The 19,261-nt window shown below is 37.5% G+C and overlaps 1 protein-coding gene across 1 annotated transcript in view; it reads right to left on the bottom strand.

Annotated features, from left to right (window-relative positions):
* The window catches only part of LOC139723294 (dimethylglycine dehydrogenase, mitochondrial-like), a 56,069-nt gene that overhangs the window by 8,159 nt on the left and 28,649 nt on the right, over positions 1-19,261 (bottom strand). Inside the window, exons 7-8 of the mRNA XM_071634553.1 lie at positions 1,739-1,937; positions 51-325 (exon numbers count right to left, since the gene is read on the bottom strand). Of these exons, the coding sequence (XP_071490654.1) occupies positions 51-325; positions 1,739-1,937 (474 nt within the window). The remainder of the gene's footprint in view (positions 1-50; positions 326-1,738; positions 1,938-19,261) is intronic.

The following is a 19,261-nucleotide window of genomic DNA, read 5'->3' as shown; positions in this document are numbered from 1 at the left end:
AGAGACAAATGAGGGCAATACACTCTCAATCCACAAAGAAAAGGACGTACCAGCATGGAAACCAAACTGGGCCCCTCGTTCCTTCATCAGCCCGTAGGCGCCAGACATGCGCGTTGTCGGCCGTCCAGCGAAGCGCTCTTCTTTGGGGAAGGCTACAGCGTTGTTCATACCATACGACTCGGAGACTTTCACACGCTGGTAATCCAGTGTACACCACTTGCCATACCGGTCCGGATCGGCTTCTATGAGGTCATAGGGGGGCTCCCCATCCATAATCCAATCCTTAAGGTACCTCCCTACTCCTCCAGAATGTACGATACCATATCTGAGGAGGAGCAATGATCGAGACCACACAGCATAATGAAATATTACAAGGAGAGCATGGAAATTTGGAAGGAATTACTACTGGATATTTATCGTCAACTGTTTAGAAAAAAAAAAATTGTTGGTTTCGTTTTCATGACATGGAATACTCTGCACTATGAGCAAAAAAAAAAGCAATACAAATCCTGACTGAATACAATAATAAGGCCTAAAGAATTTAAAGAGGTACAATGTCTTCAAGTACTTTAAAAAGGGGCCCTGAAATTCAAATGCATGCTGATTTATGTTGATTTATGATACCCTCAACATCACTTTTGCAGTGAAACGAATATCTAGAAACATTCCATATTTTTTTTACAATTTTTTCTTCTATTTTTCTTCAGATTACTTGGGAACGCCCACAAAAAAAATCCTTCCAAACCAATATTCCTCAGATGACCTCATCTATCAATCATTGCTAAAGAACTGAAATGTTTAACAAAAGACATTGGAATGCACCTTCCCCTCGACTCAGCATAACTTGCATGTTTCTAGTGTGATATTAATGTGACTAACAAAAGACATGGTGAGGGAACAAGCAAGTTATGCTGAGTCGAGGGGAAGGTGCATTCCAATGTCTTTTGTTAAACATTTCAGTACTCTGGCAATGATTGACAGATGAGGTCATCTGAGGAATATTGGTTTGGAAGGATATTTTGTGGGCATTCCCAAGTAATCTGAAGAAAAATAGAAGAAAAAATTGTTCAAAATATATGGAATGTTTCTAGATATTCGTTTCACAGCAAAAGTGATGTTGAGGGTATCATAAATCAACACAAATCAACATGCATTTGGACTTCTGGGCCCCTTAATCTGGAGCAATATCCAATAACATGACTTTCACTATCTTTAACTTATGACTGCCAAGCCCTCTCAATCTTCCTTTTCTAACTGGACTGTTCTAGTTGAATTTCATACCTCACTGATTTAAAGATATTGTAATTCCCTACAGGGTTATTACTGGCACCCAGTTCCTTTGATCAATGAGCATATACTTTCATGAGGCAAGGTGTGTACCTGAAGCCACTATGAGACCCCGGCCCCACTTCATAAAAAGTTGTTATGATAGCAACTCTTGCTGGAATGGCAATTGTCATTGTAACGACAAATATCCAGCTTCCTGATTGGCTGTTGCTATTGGAAGTTGCCATTCCAGCAAGAGTTGCCATCCTAACATTGTTTATGAAATGGGGCCCAGATCTGGCTGAACTTTGCATCCTTGTCTACAAGTATGGCATGACCATGTGCACTGATCACAGACCACATGGCAGTGGACTGCCGAGCCTAATGCACATTATGATTGCAGAACCTGGCAAGCTTTGTTGCAATATGAATGAAGTATCACAATTTTTACTGTAAAAAATGATCAACATACGAGAAGGGAGCTGCCATCCAGAAGTTCTTTAGGCCGCGAGAGGGTCCAATCAGAGATACAATGTCCGGGGTGTACGGGATGGGGCCGGACACTACACTCTGGATGTTGCCCGTGGCGAAGCAGGGGAACATCTCCATGGCAGCTTCCACGTGCTCCTGCAACCGGTCCAAGTCGCTCTCGAACAGCTCCTTGCCAAAGCCTGCCATCATTGTCAGAGAGAGGGATAGGAAATGTGAGAGGGAGAAAGGGAAGGGAGGGTGAGAAATGAAAAGCATAAGAGTCATCTTGTTTCACAAAGGTAGCCTACTTGTTCCACCCTTGAGCATGCAGTGAACCTGTTCCATACTGAATTCTGAAATGCCCACAGACTTAATACACAGGCCACCAGGTTCCTGTATGGAATGGGTAAGGCATATACCATGCTGTGTTTCTCTCTATGACATCAAGTGCCTAATCTGGTTTAGAAGTGATACTCAGCATTCCTTGTCATTGAAAGGCAGTCCATCATCACTGACTTTCTTTCATCTGGTAAGATTTCAAATTTAATTTCTTCCCAAGTCATTAACCAAACATGATGTATTAAAAGTTAGAGCTACAGTGAAATGCAGTTTTCAATTCAATTTGAATTCAAATTTAATTCATTTCCATCAAACAATGTTTTGAAATACATTATACAAAATATATTTTTGACAAACTATATTGTCAAACAATTTTAAAGATGTACAAGTCATAAAGTTTGGGTGTAGATTGGAGGTGGGGGTGGGATTGAAAATCCTTAGATCTGTGTTTTTTCATTTGTTTAATTTTTCCATCTGAGAAGATGGCTAGCTGCGATAGCTGGTCTTCCATGTAGTCCAGGTGGATGTAAGGTGGCACCACTTCGCCGGTTTTGATATGCACCCTGCTCTTAATGAGCTGTTTATGATGAATAAATTCAAGCAAAGCAGGGACTTTAAAGTGCATAAGCTGTGACTCTTTCACACACATAACCTCAATTTTATGTCCCATCCGAGCCTCTTTTTTTTTTCATTCATTTATTTTCATTTCCAACAGAAACATATACATATATTACAGAAATTGAATACAAGTACATAGATTTCATCATAATACAAAATAAAGGATAAGTTTACAGAAAAATGGTAAAGTATACGAAAATGGTGGAAATGGGGAGGAATGCTAAAAAGCTAGGCTTGTAGGGTGCATTCCCCCCACACATAATACAAGAAATTATATGATCAATGGACTGATATACATTGAAAATGGATGAAACAAAGAAACTAAGACAAAAAGACCTATAACTAACCAAACTAATCCGAAACAAAAACCCTGAACAAATCCCTATTGACCGATTCTGTGACGCGCTATGTGTATTTTTGGCATGGGCAGCGCCATTACGCGGTGTCTTAGCCGACCCCCCCTCCCCTCTCCCCCACCCCCTTCCGCGCGCGGAATGAAAAACTGATGCATGGTTGTTTTAGCCAATGGGCGTGTTGTACTGAGTGCGTGAACGCTTGCTTAGCGCGCGAACCTTTGTTACAAGTGCGCGATAAACATGTTGCCTGTGGGGTGGGGGAAAGGAGGGGGGGTCGGCTAAGACACCTCATGGCTGCGCCCAGTGCCTCAAAATGTCTGCTGCCCTCAACAAACCCGAATCGGTCAATACGCTAAGTCGCTGTCATGCCGGAAGAGAGAGGAAAGAAAGAGAGACAGAGAGGGAGAGAGAAAGAGTGGGGACATTATGATTACACCCAACACTGCTCAGTTAACCTCTGGAATTGAACCAGGTCCTTCAGATCTGGAAGCAAATGCAATACCAACTGAGCTAAATCATCACACTTTCCTGCACTTATGCAAGAAGCCCTGCCTGTGTTATGTTAAAAAGAAAACTAGAAATGTCGCTATGGCGACTGGTATGCCTCCGCCATAATGCATGATTCTCCTAATAGGTCTATAGTACATATGGACAATGTGTGATTACATTTTCACAAAATTGGCAAAATATTACAATGACATGTTTGTAACAAATGTATTGAATGTTTACCTTCCTTGGCCTATGTTTAATTGGATGAATAGGAGAGCATGTATTTGGGGATTTAAGAACTTTAACTTGACCTTGACCCTTTCATAAGTTTATGCACTGAGTAATTTTCAAGGTATGGAGAAAAAGTGCAATTTCTGTATTGAACAGTAAATTGTTATCATTTTCACCTGGCCTTTGATTTACAAGAGAATCACTGTCAGGCAGAACATACATAAATATGTACTAAGTTTCAAGAAAACTTGAGCCACTTCCGAGATATGGAGAAAGAAGTAAGTTCAGCACTTTCACTTGATCTTTGACCTTTTGACTTTTGACCTTCTTGGCAAAAAAAAAATCCCAGAGAATCTCTATTGGGTTATCCATGCATACACCAAGTCAAAAAAAATAATCCTGCTGGCATTGCAAATATAAGGAAAATAGTAAAATTTTGAAGTATTGCCCTTGACCTTTGACCCCTGACCTTTGACCCCATGAACCCTAAATTCCCTAGATAACCACTGCCAGTCAGCACATGCATATATTTTATGTTCCACGAAGATACCTTGAACAATTTCCAAGATACAGAGAAAAAAGTGAAATTTTAAAATTTTACTTGACCTTTTGACCTTTGACCTTTTGATCTCATGACCCCAAACTTTCACCAGAGAATTTTAATTGGGTAATACATGTATAAACTAAGTTTCAAGAAAATTTCTTCAGGCATTGCATAGATATGGGGGAAATAGTGAAATTTTAAGCATTTGACCTTGACCTTTTGACCTTTGACCTTGAGCATGTGCACCCAAAAGTTGATAGGCACAACTTCACCCCCTAATACACATACATGCCAAGTTTCATTAGGATACCTCAAAAGGTTTTGGTAGTTACCCTGTCCACAAAATTCATTACGGACGGACGGACGGACGGAAGGACGGACGGACGGAAGGACGGACGGACGGACGGACGGACGGACGGACGGACGGACGGACGGACGGACGGACAACCCGAAAACATAATGCCTCCGGCACCACTTCGTGGCGGAGGCATAAAAAATGATCCCATCATGAACTGCAGGAATAAAATGTACACCACTAAAGCATCACAAATTTGTGTTCAGAAGAAAAATGGACGACTGACTGAAGAACTCTTCACAGCAACGGTTTGATTTTGCTGCAACATACATTTATTATAAACTTTACAATAAATTCCTCGTAGAAATGTATGCTCTTTGACATTTCATACAGCGGTTTCTAAGTATCTCGCATAAAGTTAAAAGCTGAATCCTCATCTGATCCAATACCATACCATCCCTTTAAAACTAAAGTCAGCACTGAAATTGGCCTCTAAGACTCACAGGTTGTGACAAAAACTGGTAATAATGATATAACCAAGGAGCTATACAATAGCTTCATGATGACACTTGTCTTGTTACACTAATGAAAGGGCAAAGCCCTTTGTTACAGAACAATGAAGCGAAAGTGACCATATAAGACCTGTTTACAGTGCAGGGCTGGGCTGAGCCGTGGCCGAGTCCGGCCTCGATTGCGGTACTCGGCCCTGCCATTTCGTCAGTTTACAGTGCTGTGCTCGGCCCAGGCTATTAATTCAAACCTTTCAATATTTTGTCGTAGTGGCCCTCTGCTTGTAAACCAATGACTATTATTTGGAGTGCGCCGGTCGCAATTTGGTACCGCATTTGGCCCAGTTTGCGTTTACAGTGAAATGAAGGCCAGGCTCGGATGCGGCCGAGCCCGGCCTTTTCACTCACTGTATTAACAGGGTCAAAGTGTTTGTATATCTGCATTGACCTGTGTCCAGTCAAGATCATTCCCAAGATTCGTGACTGTCAGAAAGAATGGATTGACTGCCATCCTGTGGTATTTGATAAGAGAAGGTGTCTCATCTCTTCCTGTCTGCGGAACAGGAATTAGATAGTCGAGATAACACGGGAGTGTCCCAAGAAAATACAAATTCCTACCTGCAAGGTTTTTATTTTTGTGTTTTTTGAGGCTGACTTGATCTACTTACTTTTGTCTACCCTCATTTAGGATGAAACATATTCCTCTGAGTATGTAAACATACAGTGTATCTTTTAGAGGAAACCACAACTAGGATTGAGTAAAAGCAGCAATTCTGGTAGAACACATCAGTGAAAGTTTGAGGAAAATCGAGTGAATGATTCAAAAGTTATAAATCTAAAGACCTTCCATGCTGTCATTGCTAGACGTGAGATAAGAAGACTACTAATAAACCCTTCATGTGGCCATTCTGGACAACAATCTAAAGAAAATATAAGGAGAATTCCACAAAATTTCAATTTTCATAAAATATGCACATTCCATTAGCTTATTACTGACATGTGTTAGGGTATAATTATTCCCCTTGCCTGCTTTCTGAAAGAGGCAAGTCAAATGTTCTTTCATTATGCTAGAAAAGTGAAAATATGTTGAATTTTCTTTGTATTTTCTTTATCGGGCCATGTGTATATGCGTGAAATTGAGTTGCTTAAATTGGAAGAGGTCTGCATTCTCCAAGTGCTTTTTTAAATTCCAAATGATAAGGAATCCTTCAAATAATTAAAAGAAAAGTTCTGGAACCAAACAGTGATCCAGTTCACTACTGAATCTCAATCACCTGTTCCTAGTGTCATTAAAAACTTTTCCTGAAAATTTCATCAAAAGGCATTTTCACATCAGCTCCATAAAAATCCAAGCTCACTATTTCATTTCCTATTCACATCAGCCTGAACATTATCAAATGGCGCGCTAGTTCGCATTAATTATCCTGCTATTTCGGAAATTTCCTGAGTTGGACTCGAGAAATTTTCTTGATCAGAGAGCTCTATAAAACTAGCGCATTAATTTGTGATCACATTATCAAATAGCGTGCTATTTCGTGATCGGGTTAATTTCCCAAGTCAGAAAATAACGCACTATTTCGAAACATCGGTCTGATGTGAAAACGCCTAAAGTCTATTCAGGACTTTTTGAGTTATTTTGCAAACAGACAGACAGACAGACAGACAAACCAATGCTAACAAACACGAACCTCCTTGGTGAATTTAATCAGTCAGCTGAGTGTGCAGAGCATGTGACACATTCAAGCAATGTGGAGGAAATGTGAAAACCAGCTGTACAAATCTGATCAGTTTACAGAAAGAAAGCACTATTTGATGAATGGTGCATAGAATGTTACATGCACCAGGGATGTGTTAGAAAAGGAATAGAAACAATAGTCTCTACTTTGTACCCATGCTCCATGCAGCTGAGAATTTATGCACTCTGTATAGCAGGTGTTAATAGATTGTTTTGACAAAAGACAACATTCTTGTAAGCATACCTTTCCTCATTCCCAACAAACCAAGTTAATCTGCAGTTTGCTGTCCCTTTAAACATTTTTGGGAGCAATTATTTAAAGTGTAGAAAACAGGACATATGAACAAATATCATTAAAAAATTACACTACACTGTAGTTATGTAACTGTAAAATGCTAAACATGCAGAAACAGGCATCAGCCAATCACAGAATCCCAAAGATTTTATATTCAGCTACTTAACCTGGCCAAAAAACAAACAAACAAACAAACAAACAAATATATATCTGTGTGTGTGTATATATATATATATATATATATATATATATATATATATATATATAATATACACACACAAATGTGTGCAAGATAGTTGATATATGTTAACTTTATATCAGATACTAATATTCCTTTTTACAGCCTTTGAGTATAGATAACAAAAGGATACGAAGAAAAACTGAAAGGATTTATTCCGTAACATATTTTATCGGAAAGAAATACAGCATAAAATTGTTAAAATCATCAACTTCTTTTTTGGTCTCCATGTTGAAATTCTATGGAAGAGCAGCTTGCAGCACGGAACAGCACAGCTAGTGGAATGCTAGTCATTCACTTCTCATATACTAAAGAACTTTTGCATAAATTTGCACAAATTGGGAAGATATTCCACTCCTTCTCTATAATGTCCCTGCATGTGTTGTCTTGGATTATTCATGTCTGCACCTCAAATAACTTGAGAAAAATTATCAAGTGGAATACAAAAGCCATGTTCAGATGTATTTCTAGTCGGAGTAATTTTATGGCACAGCAATTAAAATTCAAATTAATACATTTTGCAGAGATCATCATGAAGGATCAGTGTAACTTCCGGAAGTGGGCAAGTCCATGAAAAAAGTTACCTCAGGGTGAAAAAATAAATTTCACAGACTTTAACTGAATTTATGTTCAAAGTATTCAGAAAAGCCTATATTTAGATGAATATAAAGAAAATTTGGGGAAAATCTAGTGAAATTGATTTTTTCACCATGTCAAACTAAATTTAGCTTCATTTTGAATGTAGAGCTCAAAAGCACTATTTTGCACACATTTTATTAATGAGAGAAAAATTACAATGTTTAAGCCCATCTTGGCTGCATTTTATTTTTTTTTCTACTGTCCATGGAATGCACTAAATGAAACAGAAAGAATTTTTCAAAAATATATTATATTAAGAAAATCACAGCATATTGAAATTTGGTGATTTCTACCTTTTTGAAAGTGTAATGTCCGTGACGTTTTAGGTATAAAAGTTTTTGTACAGAGATTAAAATTGATCCAAGTAAGTTAAAATTTGGTTTGCAAAGCTAGAATATGATGTTACACAAGATTACAAATTAAATTTTGAAACACACGAATACTTTTCCAGTAAAATGCGTCACGGACATTACAATGTTATAAATCCCATAGACGTCACGGACATTACTAAGTATCAAAAATTTAGAAACAGTTTTTTAAAAATGCTGAAATTTTGTAATTAAACAATGTTTTTCTGATTATTAATCAATCTTTTACACAAGACTATCAATCGAATTTTGAAACACATGAATACTTTTCCAGTAAAATGCGTCACGGACATTACAATGTTATAAATCCCATAGACGTCACGGACATTACGAAGTATGAAAAATTTAGAAATACCTGTAAATAATGATGAAGTTTTCTAATAGTGCCTGTAATCTTTCTTTGTTAGTGTGAATGTGTGTGTGGGTGTGTGTGTGTGGGGGGTGGGGGTGGGGCATGTATATGGGGGGGGGGGGCAGGTATGTGTGTGTGTGTGTGGGGGGTGGGTAATACCTTGTTCATCAAATCTTTACCCTTGTTTCTACTTTCATTATCTCACCAACCTGCAGTTGGGTCGTTCGTTTGAGTCATGTTCTTAACCAAAAAGTCAGTGAAATATTTTGTAGCTCAAATCACTGCAGTTCATGGAGATGGATGTACTGTTACATTCATGAAAAGACAGGGTACATCTAATCTGTTCGTCTATAGCAATGAAGGAGAGTCTTTCATCGAGAAGACACAGATTATTGAGTGTCTGTCTTCTCTAACAATGGACAATCTAAATATATGTTCCTTTAAACAAAACTTTGAAGCTGAATAACTAAACTTTTTTACAAAATAGCAGTAGCAGTAGCTCACAATCTACCCTGTAGAAGAATTGCATCTAGGCATTTTTTGCTTTGGTTATGTGTTCTCTTAACTGTACTTAATTTTGTGGTATAATGAACCACTTAAATTAGCCTGTATTGTACCATGATTGTACATTCATGTTTATTATTGCCACTTGTTAAAGAAAATCATGTATCAAAGAAATGCTATATGTTGTAAAGCTAGCTCATACAAAAAAGATGTCAGCAGAAAAAAACTAAACAAAAAGTTAATCACTTATTATGTTCAAGGTTCATCAATGGTGTAATATCTGTAACATCGATAAGCTTGTTCCTAAAAAAGTTGTACCATCAATATCATTCGAATATCAGAGATAAATATCAATATTACTGATTATGTATTCTCCTTGTTATGATTTACTTTTTCGATTGTTTCATTTGTCAATATTGAGCCATTGTTTGATATCATTTCATTTTTGTATTATTACATTGCATCACTCATATAACATGTTTATTTTTACCTTGGAAGATGAAAAGAGAAGAGATAAATATTTCAGAGAAATTGTCTAAAGTTGACAAGATTTATTTCATGGCATTGTATGTTTAAAAAATGAGAAAAAATGAAAACAAAAGAAAAAGAAAGTATTAAGTAACTGACTGATATTTCATATATTTTCAAAGTGCATAAGATTGTAATGTCTGTGACATTTTAAGACTTTTCTCTTTGAGTTTTCTTTTCAGTTTAAGTTTTAGGGATTGCTTCAATGACAGTGTTTATGTATTCTTAGATGATTGTAGAAGACATACCATGTAGAATAGTCTAAATTGTGAAAGTACTTTCATTTTACCATATCTATATACTTTTATTAAATAATATTTAGTTGTTTATTGTTGCCATGGAAACTGAAAAACATTGTTTATTTCACAGAATGGACTAAAAAGTATCTTTATGTACCCTACAGTCCTTTTGCTTCAGAAAAAGTAGAAAAAATAGTTTTTCACTAACCATAATTTCAGTTTTTAATAAATGGACAAAAGTGTAATGTCCGTGACGCTCAAAATGTAATGTCCGTGACGCTCAAAATGTAATGTCCGTGACGCCAGATTTCTTTCCATCATTGTTATTTGAAACACTTTTTAATTTAAATTTGTTTGAAATATGTTACAGCAATATCAAAACATTCATTGTTCCAAAGTTACTCCGACCAAAACTGCCTTCGTCTGAACGCAGCTATTGATACTATTAAAGTTTCTCAACTCGGATACCTCCCATAGTGCTTTTTTCATTTTAGAATAAGAAATTGCACAATATGGCACACACTTAAAATACAGTTATACTTGCATTTTCTGATCAATGTGTTACGGATGATGGTCTTGCAAGATATTGCATTGAACATTTTTGCCCAAATTTGGGTCAAAGGTGAATGTATCTAGAACTAGAAAAGCACTCTGACAGCGCAGACCTCCGCCAAGCAGCTACTTTCCACTGATGATCTAGCTCTTCCAAAAGAGATTTTTCTCCTCTCCACCACTGGGGAGAGGCTCTTTGGGTTCTTCCATAGAGATCGGTGATTTCCAGCCATAGGTATACATGCTGAAGAATTGCTCGATTTCCCAATATACAAGCCTTTGTTACGTCATAAACTCTCAGCTGCGTGGCACACCTCGCCCTAGCAGAAACTAGAGCACGCACTTAAGTGCGCGTTTGGAAACCTCAAAAATACGCAGCTTGAACTTCCAAGTTCATTGACCCTACCTGTCAAAATATCAAAAATCTTTCATAAATACCCAAAAAATTCTTGGATCACTACCAAAATTTCATCATTTGTTACTTGTGTCATTCTCAACCTTTCCTGTTAGTTTCATCCAAATCCGTTCACCACTTTTTGAGTTATTTTGCACACAGACAAACAAACAAACAAACAAACAAACAAACCAACGGTAATGAAAACATAACCTCCTCCCTTGGCGGAGGTAAAAATTGTGTGACTGACATGACTGAGTAGATGGCAGAATGTTTACAGACCTCTTTGGATTATTTTAGTAAAAAGTAAAATAGCTGTAAGATATAGCCATGTAGGTATCCTCTCCCCCCGCTTCACAACCAGTGGGCGGCGAAGCTCTCTCAGGTGGGCCAAAATGTCAGCCAAAAAAATTTTTAAAAGAGTGTTTGTCTATCTAATGGCCTCAAAAAACAAAAAAAAAACTTTCAGGAGCCAAAGTGGATCTCAGGTTAAAAAGGGTTGAGAACCACTGATTGTGTTTGGTCAACAAAAAGAATAACGGAAACAAAATTTACTTTACCTAGTTCAGCATAAGGGGGCATCTCATCCAATGTTTATTATTGATCTACCTACTGCTTTTTAACAACTTGTATCCTTTCTTTCCTTCTGGGAGGCATGAGAAAATGATTGCAGGGCGGGAGAGTGTGAGATGGGTTGCTGGGGAGCGAGACTTAGTAGGGTTAAAGCCAAAACATAGCTCTGGTACGCCTGTGAAAATTGTCAAATTTTGCTCCCAAATGTACACACATGCCTAAGAAATGTGTGGAATAACGGTGTACATGTAATAACAAAATATTCATCAGGTGACGACGAACATGTGAAATACTAACCAAAAAGGTTCACCCGAATCGCAATCTCGGAATTTACCCGATCGGGGTCAGGATAACTCGGACTCTGGGACAACTCGAAAACGGCTCTAATTCATGATATTGTGTGCAAATCCAATGCAAATTGTGTTTTTTTGTTAAATTGACATGAATTAGATTATTTCAACTTTAAATCATTGAAATTAATAAATTCTAATGTAGATAAGCTTGAGAGAGTGCCTGCAATAAATTTTGGGAAAAAACAATAGAAAACAAAGGGTTGAAAAAACAATGACATACATAAGAAATTAACAAAACAATAAAAACAAAAGAAATTGATTATACTATTTTTTTACAAGAAAATTGTTAAATGTGTCCTGAGGAATTCTGACACAAAAATTTAGAAATCCTTAAGTCTTTTTAATGGAGTTACAGGGGAGAATATGATTTCATGCATAAATTTGCATAATTAATTTACGAAAAATAGAAAATCAATATTTTTGGATTGTATGACTTTGTAATCTTGTAGGTGACATCCGGCTCTATGTTCAGGCAAAATTTTGCGGCAATTGCGCCATCAGCAGCCGAGATCTGAAGGGGGGGGGGGGTCAAATTGACCCCCCCTAAGTAAAAACTTGGTCTCAAATAGTCCAGTTAGAATAGGGTTAAGATGTCCAATCTAATCTTCTTGGCAAAGCATGATAGGTTGTAAATAGCCAAATTGTGGAAAACCTCATCGTACACTGAACACAATAAAGGGGAGGATCAAGTCTGGTAAACACCTCCATGCTGTCAATATTGATGCTCCTCAATTTCTCAATCCACTGGGAGACTTGTTTGGTTTCCCGCTCAAACTTGCCCTATGTACACATGCCGTCATCTCCCACAGTTTTCACACGCGTCTAAACGTCACATGGCTGCAGATGAAATTATACTCAGGTTCAGCCATATCTATTGTACATAATGCTGGCATGGCTGTGTGTCTGTTGGTCCCATGATACAGATGTACTGACATTGTTGCAATAGACATTCAAGCAATATGGTGGAAGTAACAGTGACTATGCCCCATTTTTTTTTTTAAATATCAAATAGTTAATGACAAAGGTGCCTGTGAATGATTGGCTTCCATCACCCTGAAGGTAAGACGGGGAGAGGAGGGGAAGAAAAATAGCACATTCACACCCTCACTTACATGAAAACAAAAACAAAAACAAAAACAAAACAAAACCCTATATCAATTTTAAAGGCAAAAACAGATCTGCAATGTACTGTCACAGCAACAGCCTAATATGATGCCTGTAAAAAATATAATATTGTAAATCAATCCTCTTTCATATACCATTCCACTCCAACCCCTCTCCCCCACCACCCCCCCCACACACACACACAACTCCTGCCCCACTACCACGCCCTCCCACAATGAAATGCTTCCTCAGGATGACCCCCCCCCCCCCCCCAACAATACTCGGTCCACTCAAGAGAGTCAATATTGAGAAGTGCAGTGCACATCATTGTTAATCCACTTTAACAGATGCCTTGGCGTTCATCTGCATAATCTAGAGACCACACTGCCCAGAACTGGTTTGAAGCAGATTTCATTCACTTGAACGTAAACTACAATCTGTATGTGAAACCTTGCACACGTGGATCATTGATAACATTTTCCTGCATTCTATTTGAACTCATGCCCTTACCTGTATGAGTCACAGATAAGGATCATTCATGATGATAACAAAGCCTGGGAATTCACAAGCTTGCATTTTATTAGTCATACAAATTGTTTGCATAAGTTATTAAAAAAACAACAACAACAAAACAAACAAATAAATGCAGAACATGTTAACGATGCTCATGATGTTGGTTCATCTATTTGGCTTTTAATAATGATCAATTTCACCTTCAGGAGCTTTACCACATGGCATCATGCCCAATTGTAATCTGGTTTACAGTTTGCATGTCCCCTTGGCAATCCTAAAAATTAGATGCCTTTCATAAGTTGGTGAAGTTGGCAATTCAGACCTTTCTCCAGAATAACTAATAAATAATACATCATATTTGCAATAATCAAACTGGAAAGTATACTCTATGATGGAAGGGGAATGAATACTATAGATTTCCAGTGTATCTTAATATTCTGACCCCGAAAAATTCCAGCCATTTTCCTTGATCATAAATGGGAGTGTGCTCTCGAGTGGCATGGTTTAGTTTCTATTTCTCTTGATACTCTGAGGTGTCTTTGTTTAAGATTACATACATGGTGTTGGGAGGCATTAAGCCCATTCACATAGCCAATTTAATAGTCACAATTTATTTAGGTCGCAATTTCTGGTACAGGAGTAAACTCTCTTTGAAATTTGTGCAATTTTATGCATAAATATGTACGTAAGATCACATGGCAGTATTGAATGTTTCAGCATTCTGCTGGCTTTGATTTTTCATGCTCCAAGCCATTCTTCCATAGTTTGGATTATACACACCAATGAAGAAGTTCTTGATTTTAACCAATTCACCCTATCTTTCAGAGGAAATGTTTGAATCCTGTATGGAACTTGATGGCAATATGGTATGGAACAAATCCTTCCAGATATTTTCTTAGAATTGTCTTTTATCAATGCCCTAGGACTTAGAAAAGGAATATAAAGTGTTGCATGAAAAGTTATCATTTAACAATCGTGTGTACATTTTTTTTGGGGGGCACAATTTTCAACACTTGAATGATATTAATCGTTAGGATGAAACAGTGCCTTAATGCATACTTCTGCATTTTAAAGCAACATTTGACACTTAAAGAAGTACAACTTTTCACTGATTTTGTTTGCATCCTGCTCTCTGCACTCTGAAATAATTGCTGTCAAACATATTGAAGGCTGGGGACATTAAACTGCTACTCACTTGGTTTGTTGTGATTGAGAAATAATACATGGTTAAAAAGTGCACTCTTTAAAAAAGCAATTCACCAACACCTGCAATAAAGTGCTTAACTTCACTGCAGAAGGGACCATGGGCGAAAAGTAGGGATTCTTGTTTCTTCTCCTTCTAAAAGCTGTACACCTCCCTGATCCTGACATACAATAGCCCAATATAAAATCATGCTATGTGCTTTTCAAGTAAACCAAAGCCCATATGATTAATATAGATTGAATGAAAGCAGCAATATTAGTAGAACACATCAGTGAAAGTTGGATGAAAGTCAGATAATTGATTCACAAGTTTTGGTACCACCATCTCTAGATAAGGGGACTACTTCATTTCATGATATCGTATTAGACAACAATAAAAGTCAGATATAAGGAGAATTCCACAAAAATTCAATTTTCATGAAAGCGCACACTACTTTATCATGTAACTGACATGGATGTTAGATAAGAGTAATATAATTTCCCTTGCTTCTTAAAAGAGGTAGGTAAAGAGCGTCTTCATTATACAAGAAAAGTGAAATGATGTTGAATTTTCTTTGTATACTTTCTATATTATTGTCCATAATAAGGTCATGAAGGGTATAGTCTCCTTATCCAGTAATGACAGTACCGATCTGCTTTAGAAATTCATAACTTTTGAATCAATTTTCCAATTTCCCCCAAACTTTTGTGTTCTTCTAATACTGCTGTTTTCATTCAATCAACATTTACAATTGGGCATTGCTTTCCTTTAATTAACCTGTGAGCAATACATGGAGAGTGGACTGTGTAAATGCTGGCATAGGGAGGACCTGATCAAACAAATTAGATCACACAACACTAGCTAGCTGTAACCTGAAAATAAAGCAACCTTGTGTGATAAAAGTATTGAACAGGAGCGCTGCAAGATTACAAATGAACTAGCTGTATCAGGAAATAATAAGATACGTGTAATCATATTCTGCCCTACTGCATGTCTCATCCCTGTGACAGTGGTTCTAAGCTTTGCACTAACTTCCCAACCCCCCCCCCCCTTTTTTTTGGGGGGGGGGGGGGGGGGAGGAGGAGCTACATGTATCAGGAATTGCAGAGCAAAGACTACCGGTAATAGAAACTAGGCCCAACCACTTCACGTTTCCTTCCATTTTGCTGAATCAGCACATTAAGGGGGAGGCTTGTTTAAAACTGCTGACACGACAAATAATGAGACCTTGACAGGCAACAAATAATATTTACAGATCACTTTGAGCCAGCGTGCACACCTTGTAGTGTTCTGTATATTCACTTGTAAGATTAAACAAACAAAGAATACATCCTATACACTCCTGGTCAAAGTCTGGAGCCTATACAACCCATGATATCCATGATAACCATACTTAACCTCCAGTCAGTTTTTCAGCTGACATAAAAAAAAAAAAGATATTTTATCAACTCATTGATTCACATACAGTAGGCGTTGGGCAAAGAAGTCAACCTCAAAGTCTAATTTTCTGCATGAAGTATGTCACTGTTCACTGTTGTTTGCACAATCTAAAGCGGCCCGCTAAACAGTAATGCCTGCACAATGACAGATTGCTTTACAGCAGCAATAAAGTTGCAGTTATGAAAATGATATCCAGAAAATATGTTTGAACTACCTTTATTTAACTCTGGTTACAGCTGCAATGATCAGTGTTACATGCCAGCATTGAGTGTTCAAGGTACAGTGTAGGAGCTACGCTGCACATTTATGTCACCTTCACTAACAATGAATGACATGTTCATATCTTGCTGCCACTACACGCATGGTGTCATCTGTGTTTATCTGTGTGCATGTTTTACAACACAGTCATGATTTTACACATTTCTCTGGAAAGATGAAGATGGAAAAACAAAATACACAAAATATAAAATGATTCGAAAAAAAAAATAATCAGAGCTTTAACATTATTTGATTATACCCTTTCAATGACTAAACTATTGTTGAAAGCAGTACCTTTAAGATAAAAGGGTTATGTGTTTGTTTTTTGAGTTCTTTTACAGGAAGTACCAGTGAATTGTCTTGCAGTGAAGATGAAAGTGCAATGACCTTATTCTTTCCTAGGTACATGTAGTCATTTTCGGGAAGTCGTGTGCTGGCAGATAAAATTGATGTACCTCTAACCCTATGCACTGCTAGCAGAAACACAAGTTACTAGGTGATCCAAGTATCCTTTCCAGTGGCGGATCCAGAGGGGGGTGCATCGGGTGCGTGTCCCCTCTTTATTTGTTGTTAAAGCAAAAGAAATAAAAAGAAAAAAAAATTAGATGAAACCCGGAAGTAGCACCAGAAATATTGTTTGCCCCTCCCTTTACGAAATTCCTGGATCCGCCCCTGCTTTCGGATCACTTTCTGTATCTGTACAAATACTTTTTTCTTCTTTTCTATTCTTTATTTCTCCTCAAATCTTGTACAAAGGTTACCTCAAACATTCCTTGACTATCAATTTCAAACTTATACCATATATGTATCTTGTCCAAAGGGTGACAGATCTAGTTTGATTTGTCGTGCTGGGCATGACTACAAAATCAAATCCATCCTTTCTTCACCTTTCAAAGACTATTTTCATCAATCCCCTATGCAGACAGAGAGACAAAAGATTCAAAGAGACCAGATGATTCTCAGACTTTTACATTTGAACAACTGATTGAAAAATTGGTTAAACTGGGTAAAGAGTTTGAGACTTTACAGTGATTGGAATGAGAAGTAGGTATGTTTTTAAAAAATGTGTAACGATTCACAATAGGCTTTTTCACATCAGCCCGATGTTTCGAAATAGCACGCTATTTTCTGACTTGGGAAATTAACCCAATCACGAAATAGCGTGCTATTTGATAATGTGAACACCAATTAGCGCACTAATTGTATCGTTCTGATCGAGAAAATTTCTTGAGTCCAACTCGGGAAATTTCTGAAATAGCGGGATAGTAGCGCACTATTTGATAATGTGAAGACTCAAGAAATTAGCACGATGCATCCCGTCATGCCTAGCGTGTGTGACCCGATCGATCGAGGCAAACTGCACACAAATCATGAGGAATTTTTGAGAGGGCACACACATTACTGATGCTGTTTGCACATACCCAGCTGTCGAATTAGCTCGAAAAAAATCTGGGCTAATTCTCTTAGGGCTGATGTGAATAAGAAATGAAATAGCGCTCTGTAATTCGCAATCGCGAAAAATATCTCGAGCTTGGATTTTTATCGGGCTGATGTGAAAACGCCTAAGGAACAAAGATGGCATAACAGCTGAGCTTCACCACAAGAATGAATGAGTTGTGGCTTTTAAGGAAGCAGAACAACAGAAGAAAAAGAATGCATAAATTCTACACATTCAGGTGCACTTGTAACGCAAGCAGTACTGTAATGGAATTACATTGAAACATTTTCTAGATTTGCAAGCCTCCTATGCCATCATCCTTGTTCTGCATAATTAGTTAAGGATTTTTCAGGAGGATTGGTTTCTCTACTCAAGGACCAAAATTCATTCCTCAAATCATAACATAGTGCTGATGATGATGTGAAACCATGAAAATCATCTGGACTTTCCGAAAGATTTCCCTACAAACACAGAAACAGAAGAAACCATAGGGTCCCGTGCTTACCCGAGTATCGCAAGTTCACCTTCCACACATTCCTGCAGACTCTTTATACAATGTACCTGAGAACATTGCAAACTTGGGGACAGGGGACAGCTTTGAGAACTGGGGACTTGGTGTCATTTGCATATTCCTTCACACATGTAAAAATACCTGCCAAGTACACTGTACTTAGAAAGTTTGCTGACTATGCAGTTTAAAAAAAAAAAAGACCACTATTAAAAAGCTCTATCACTTCTGATTCTAGAAAATATTTTTGAATATTTCCTTACTTGGGAGGTTTGGGACATACAATAACCTTTAACCTTACTCTTTGATACTTCACCACTGTCATGTCATGTCAACTAATGGCTATGTCTATTCATACTTCCCAACACATCATATTGAAACTTCTTTGCTGAAGTTATGGTGGGGAAAATTGCATTTTTGTCCATATTTTAGCGACCTCTGATCTTCAGTAATTTTTCCCAAATTCTCATCAGTTCATCCACACCATGCAGGACACCTGGACCTGCATCATGATATGTCATAAATCACCAAATAAATGCTTTTCTGTCAACGCATGGTAACAAAATCTTGGGCACATTGATGACAGACTGACATCTCAAAAGCATCATACAAACTCTTTTGTGTTTTTCTTTATTTCTTGAGAGTTTGCTTTCCAATGCTCCTTCACCAGAGAGCTTCACAAATTCCAACAATTTCATAATCTTATTTACCAACTGGTGACCAAAAAGAGTTCTTTGACAATTTTGTTTCTCAGAAATACTGGATATTCTTTATGTCATGAGGAGAATGTCAATGATAATTATGATGATGACTATGATGATAATAAAGATAATGACACTAGCAATGAAAGTATAATACTGGCATTAAGATAATGATCTTCTTTTAACGTACCATCATGTACAATGTACAATTGGAGCACTCCCAAAAAA

This window comes from Diadema antillarum, unplaced genomic scaffold (assembly GCF_040938485.1).
Source record: "Diadema antillarum isolate AM-2024a unplaced genomic scaffold, OU_Dant_1.0 scf00000185, whole genome shotgun sequence".
Taxonomy (NCBI): domain Eukaryota; kingdom Metazoa; phylum Echinodermata; class Echinoidea; order Diadematoida; family Diadematidae; genus Diadema; species Diadema antillarum.
The sequence above is the reverse complement of the archived record's forward strand: the minus strand, read 5'-3'. Positions and strand labels throughout refer to the sequence as shown.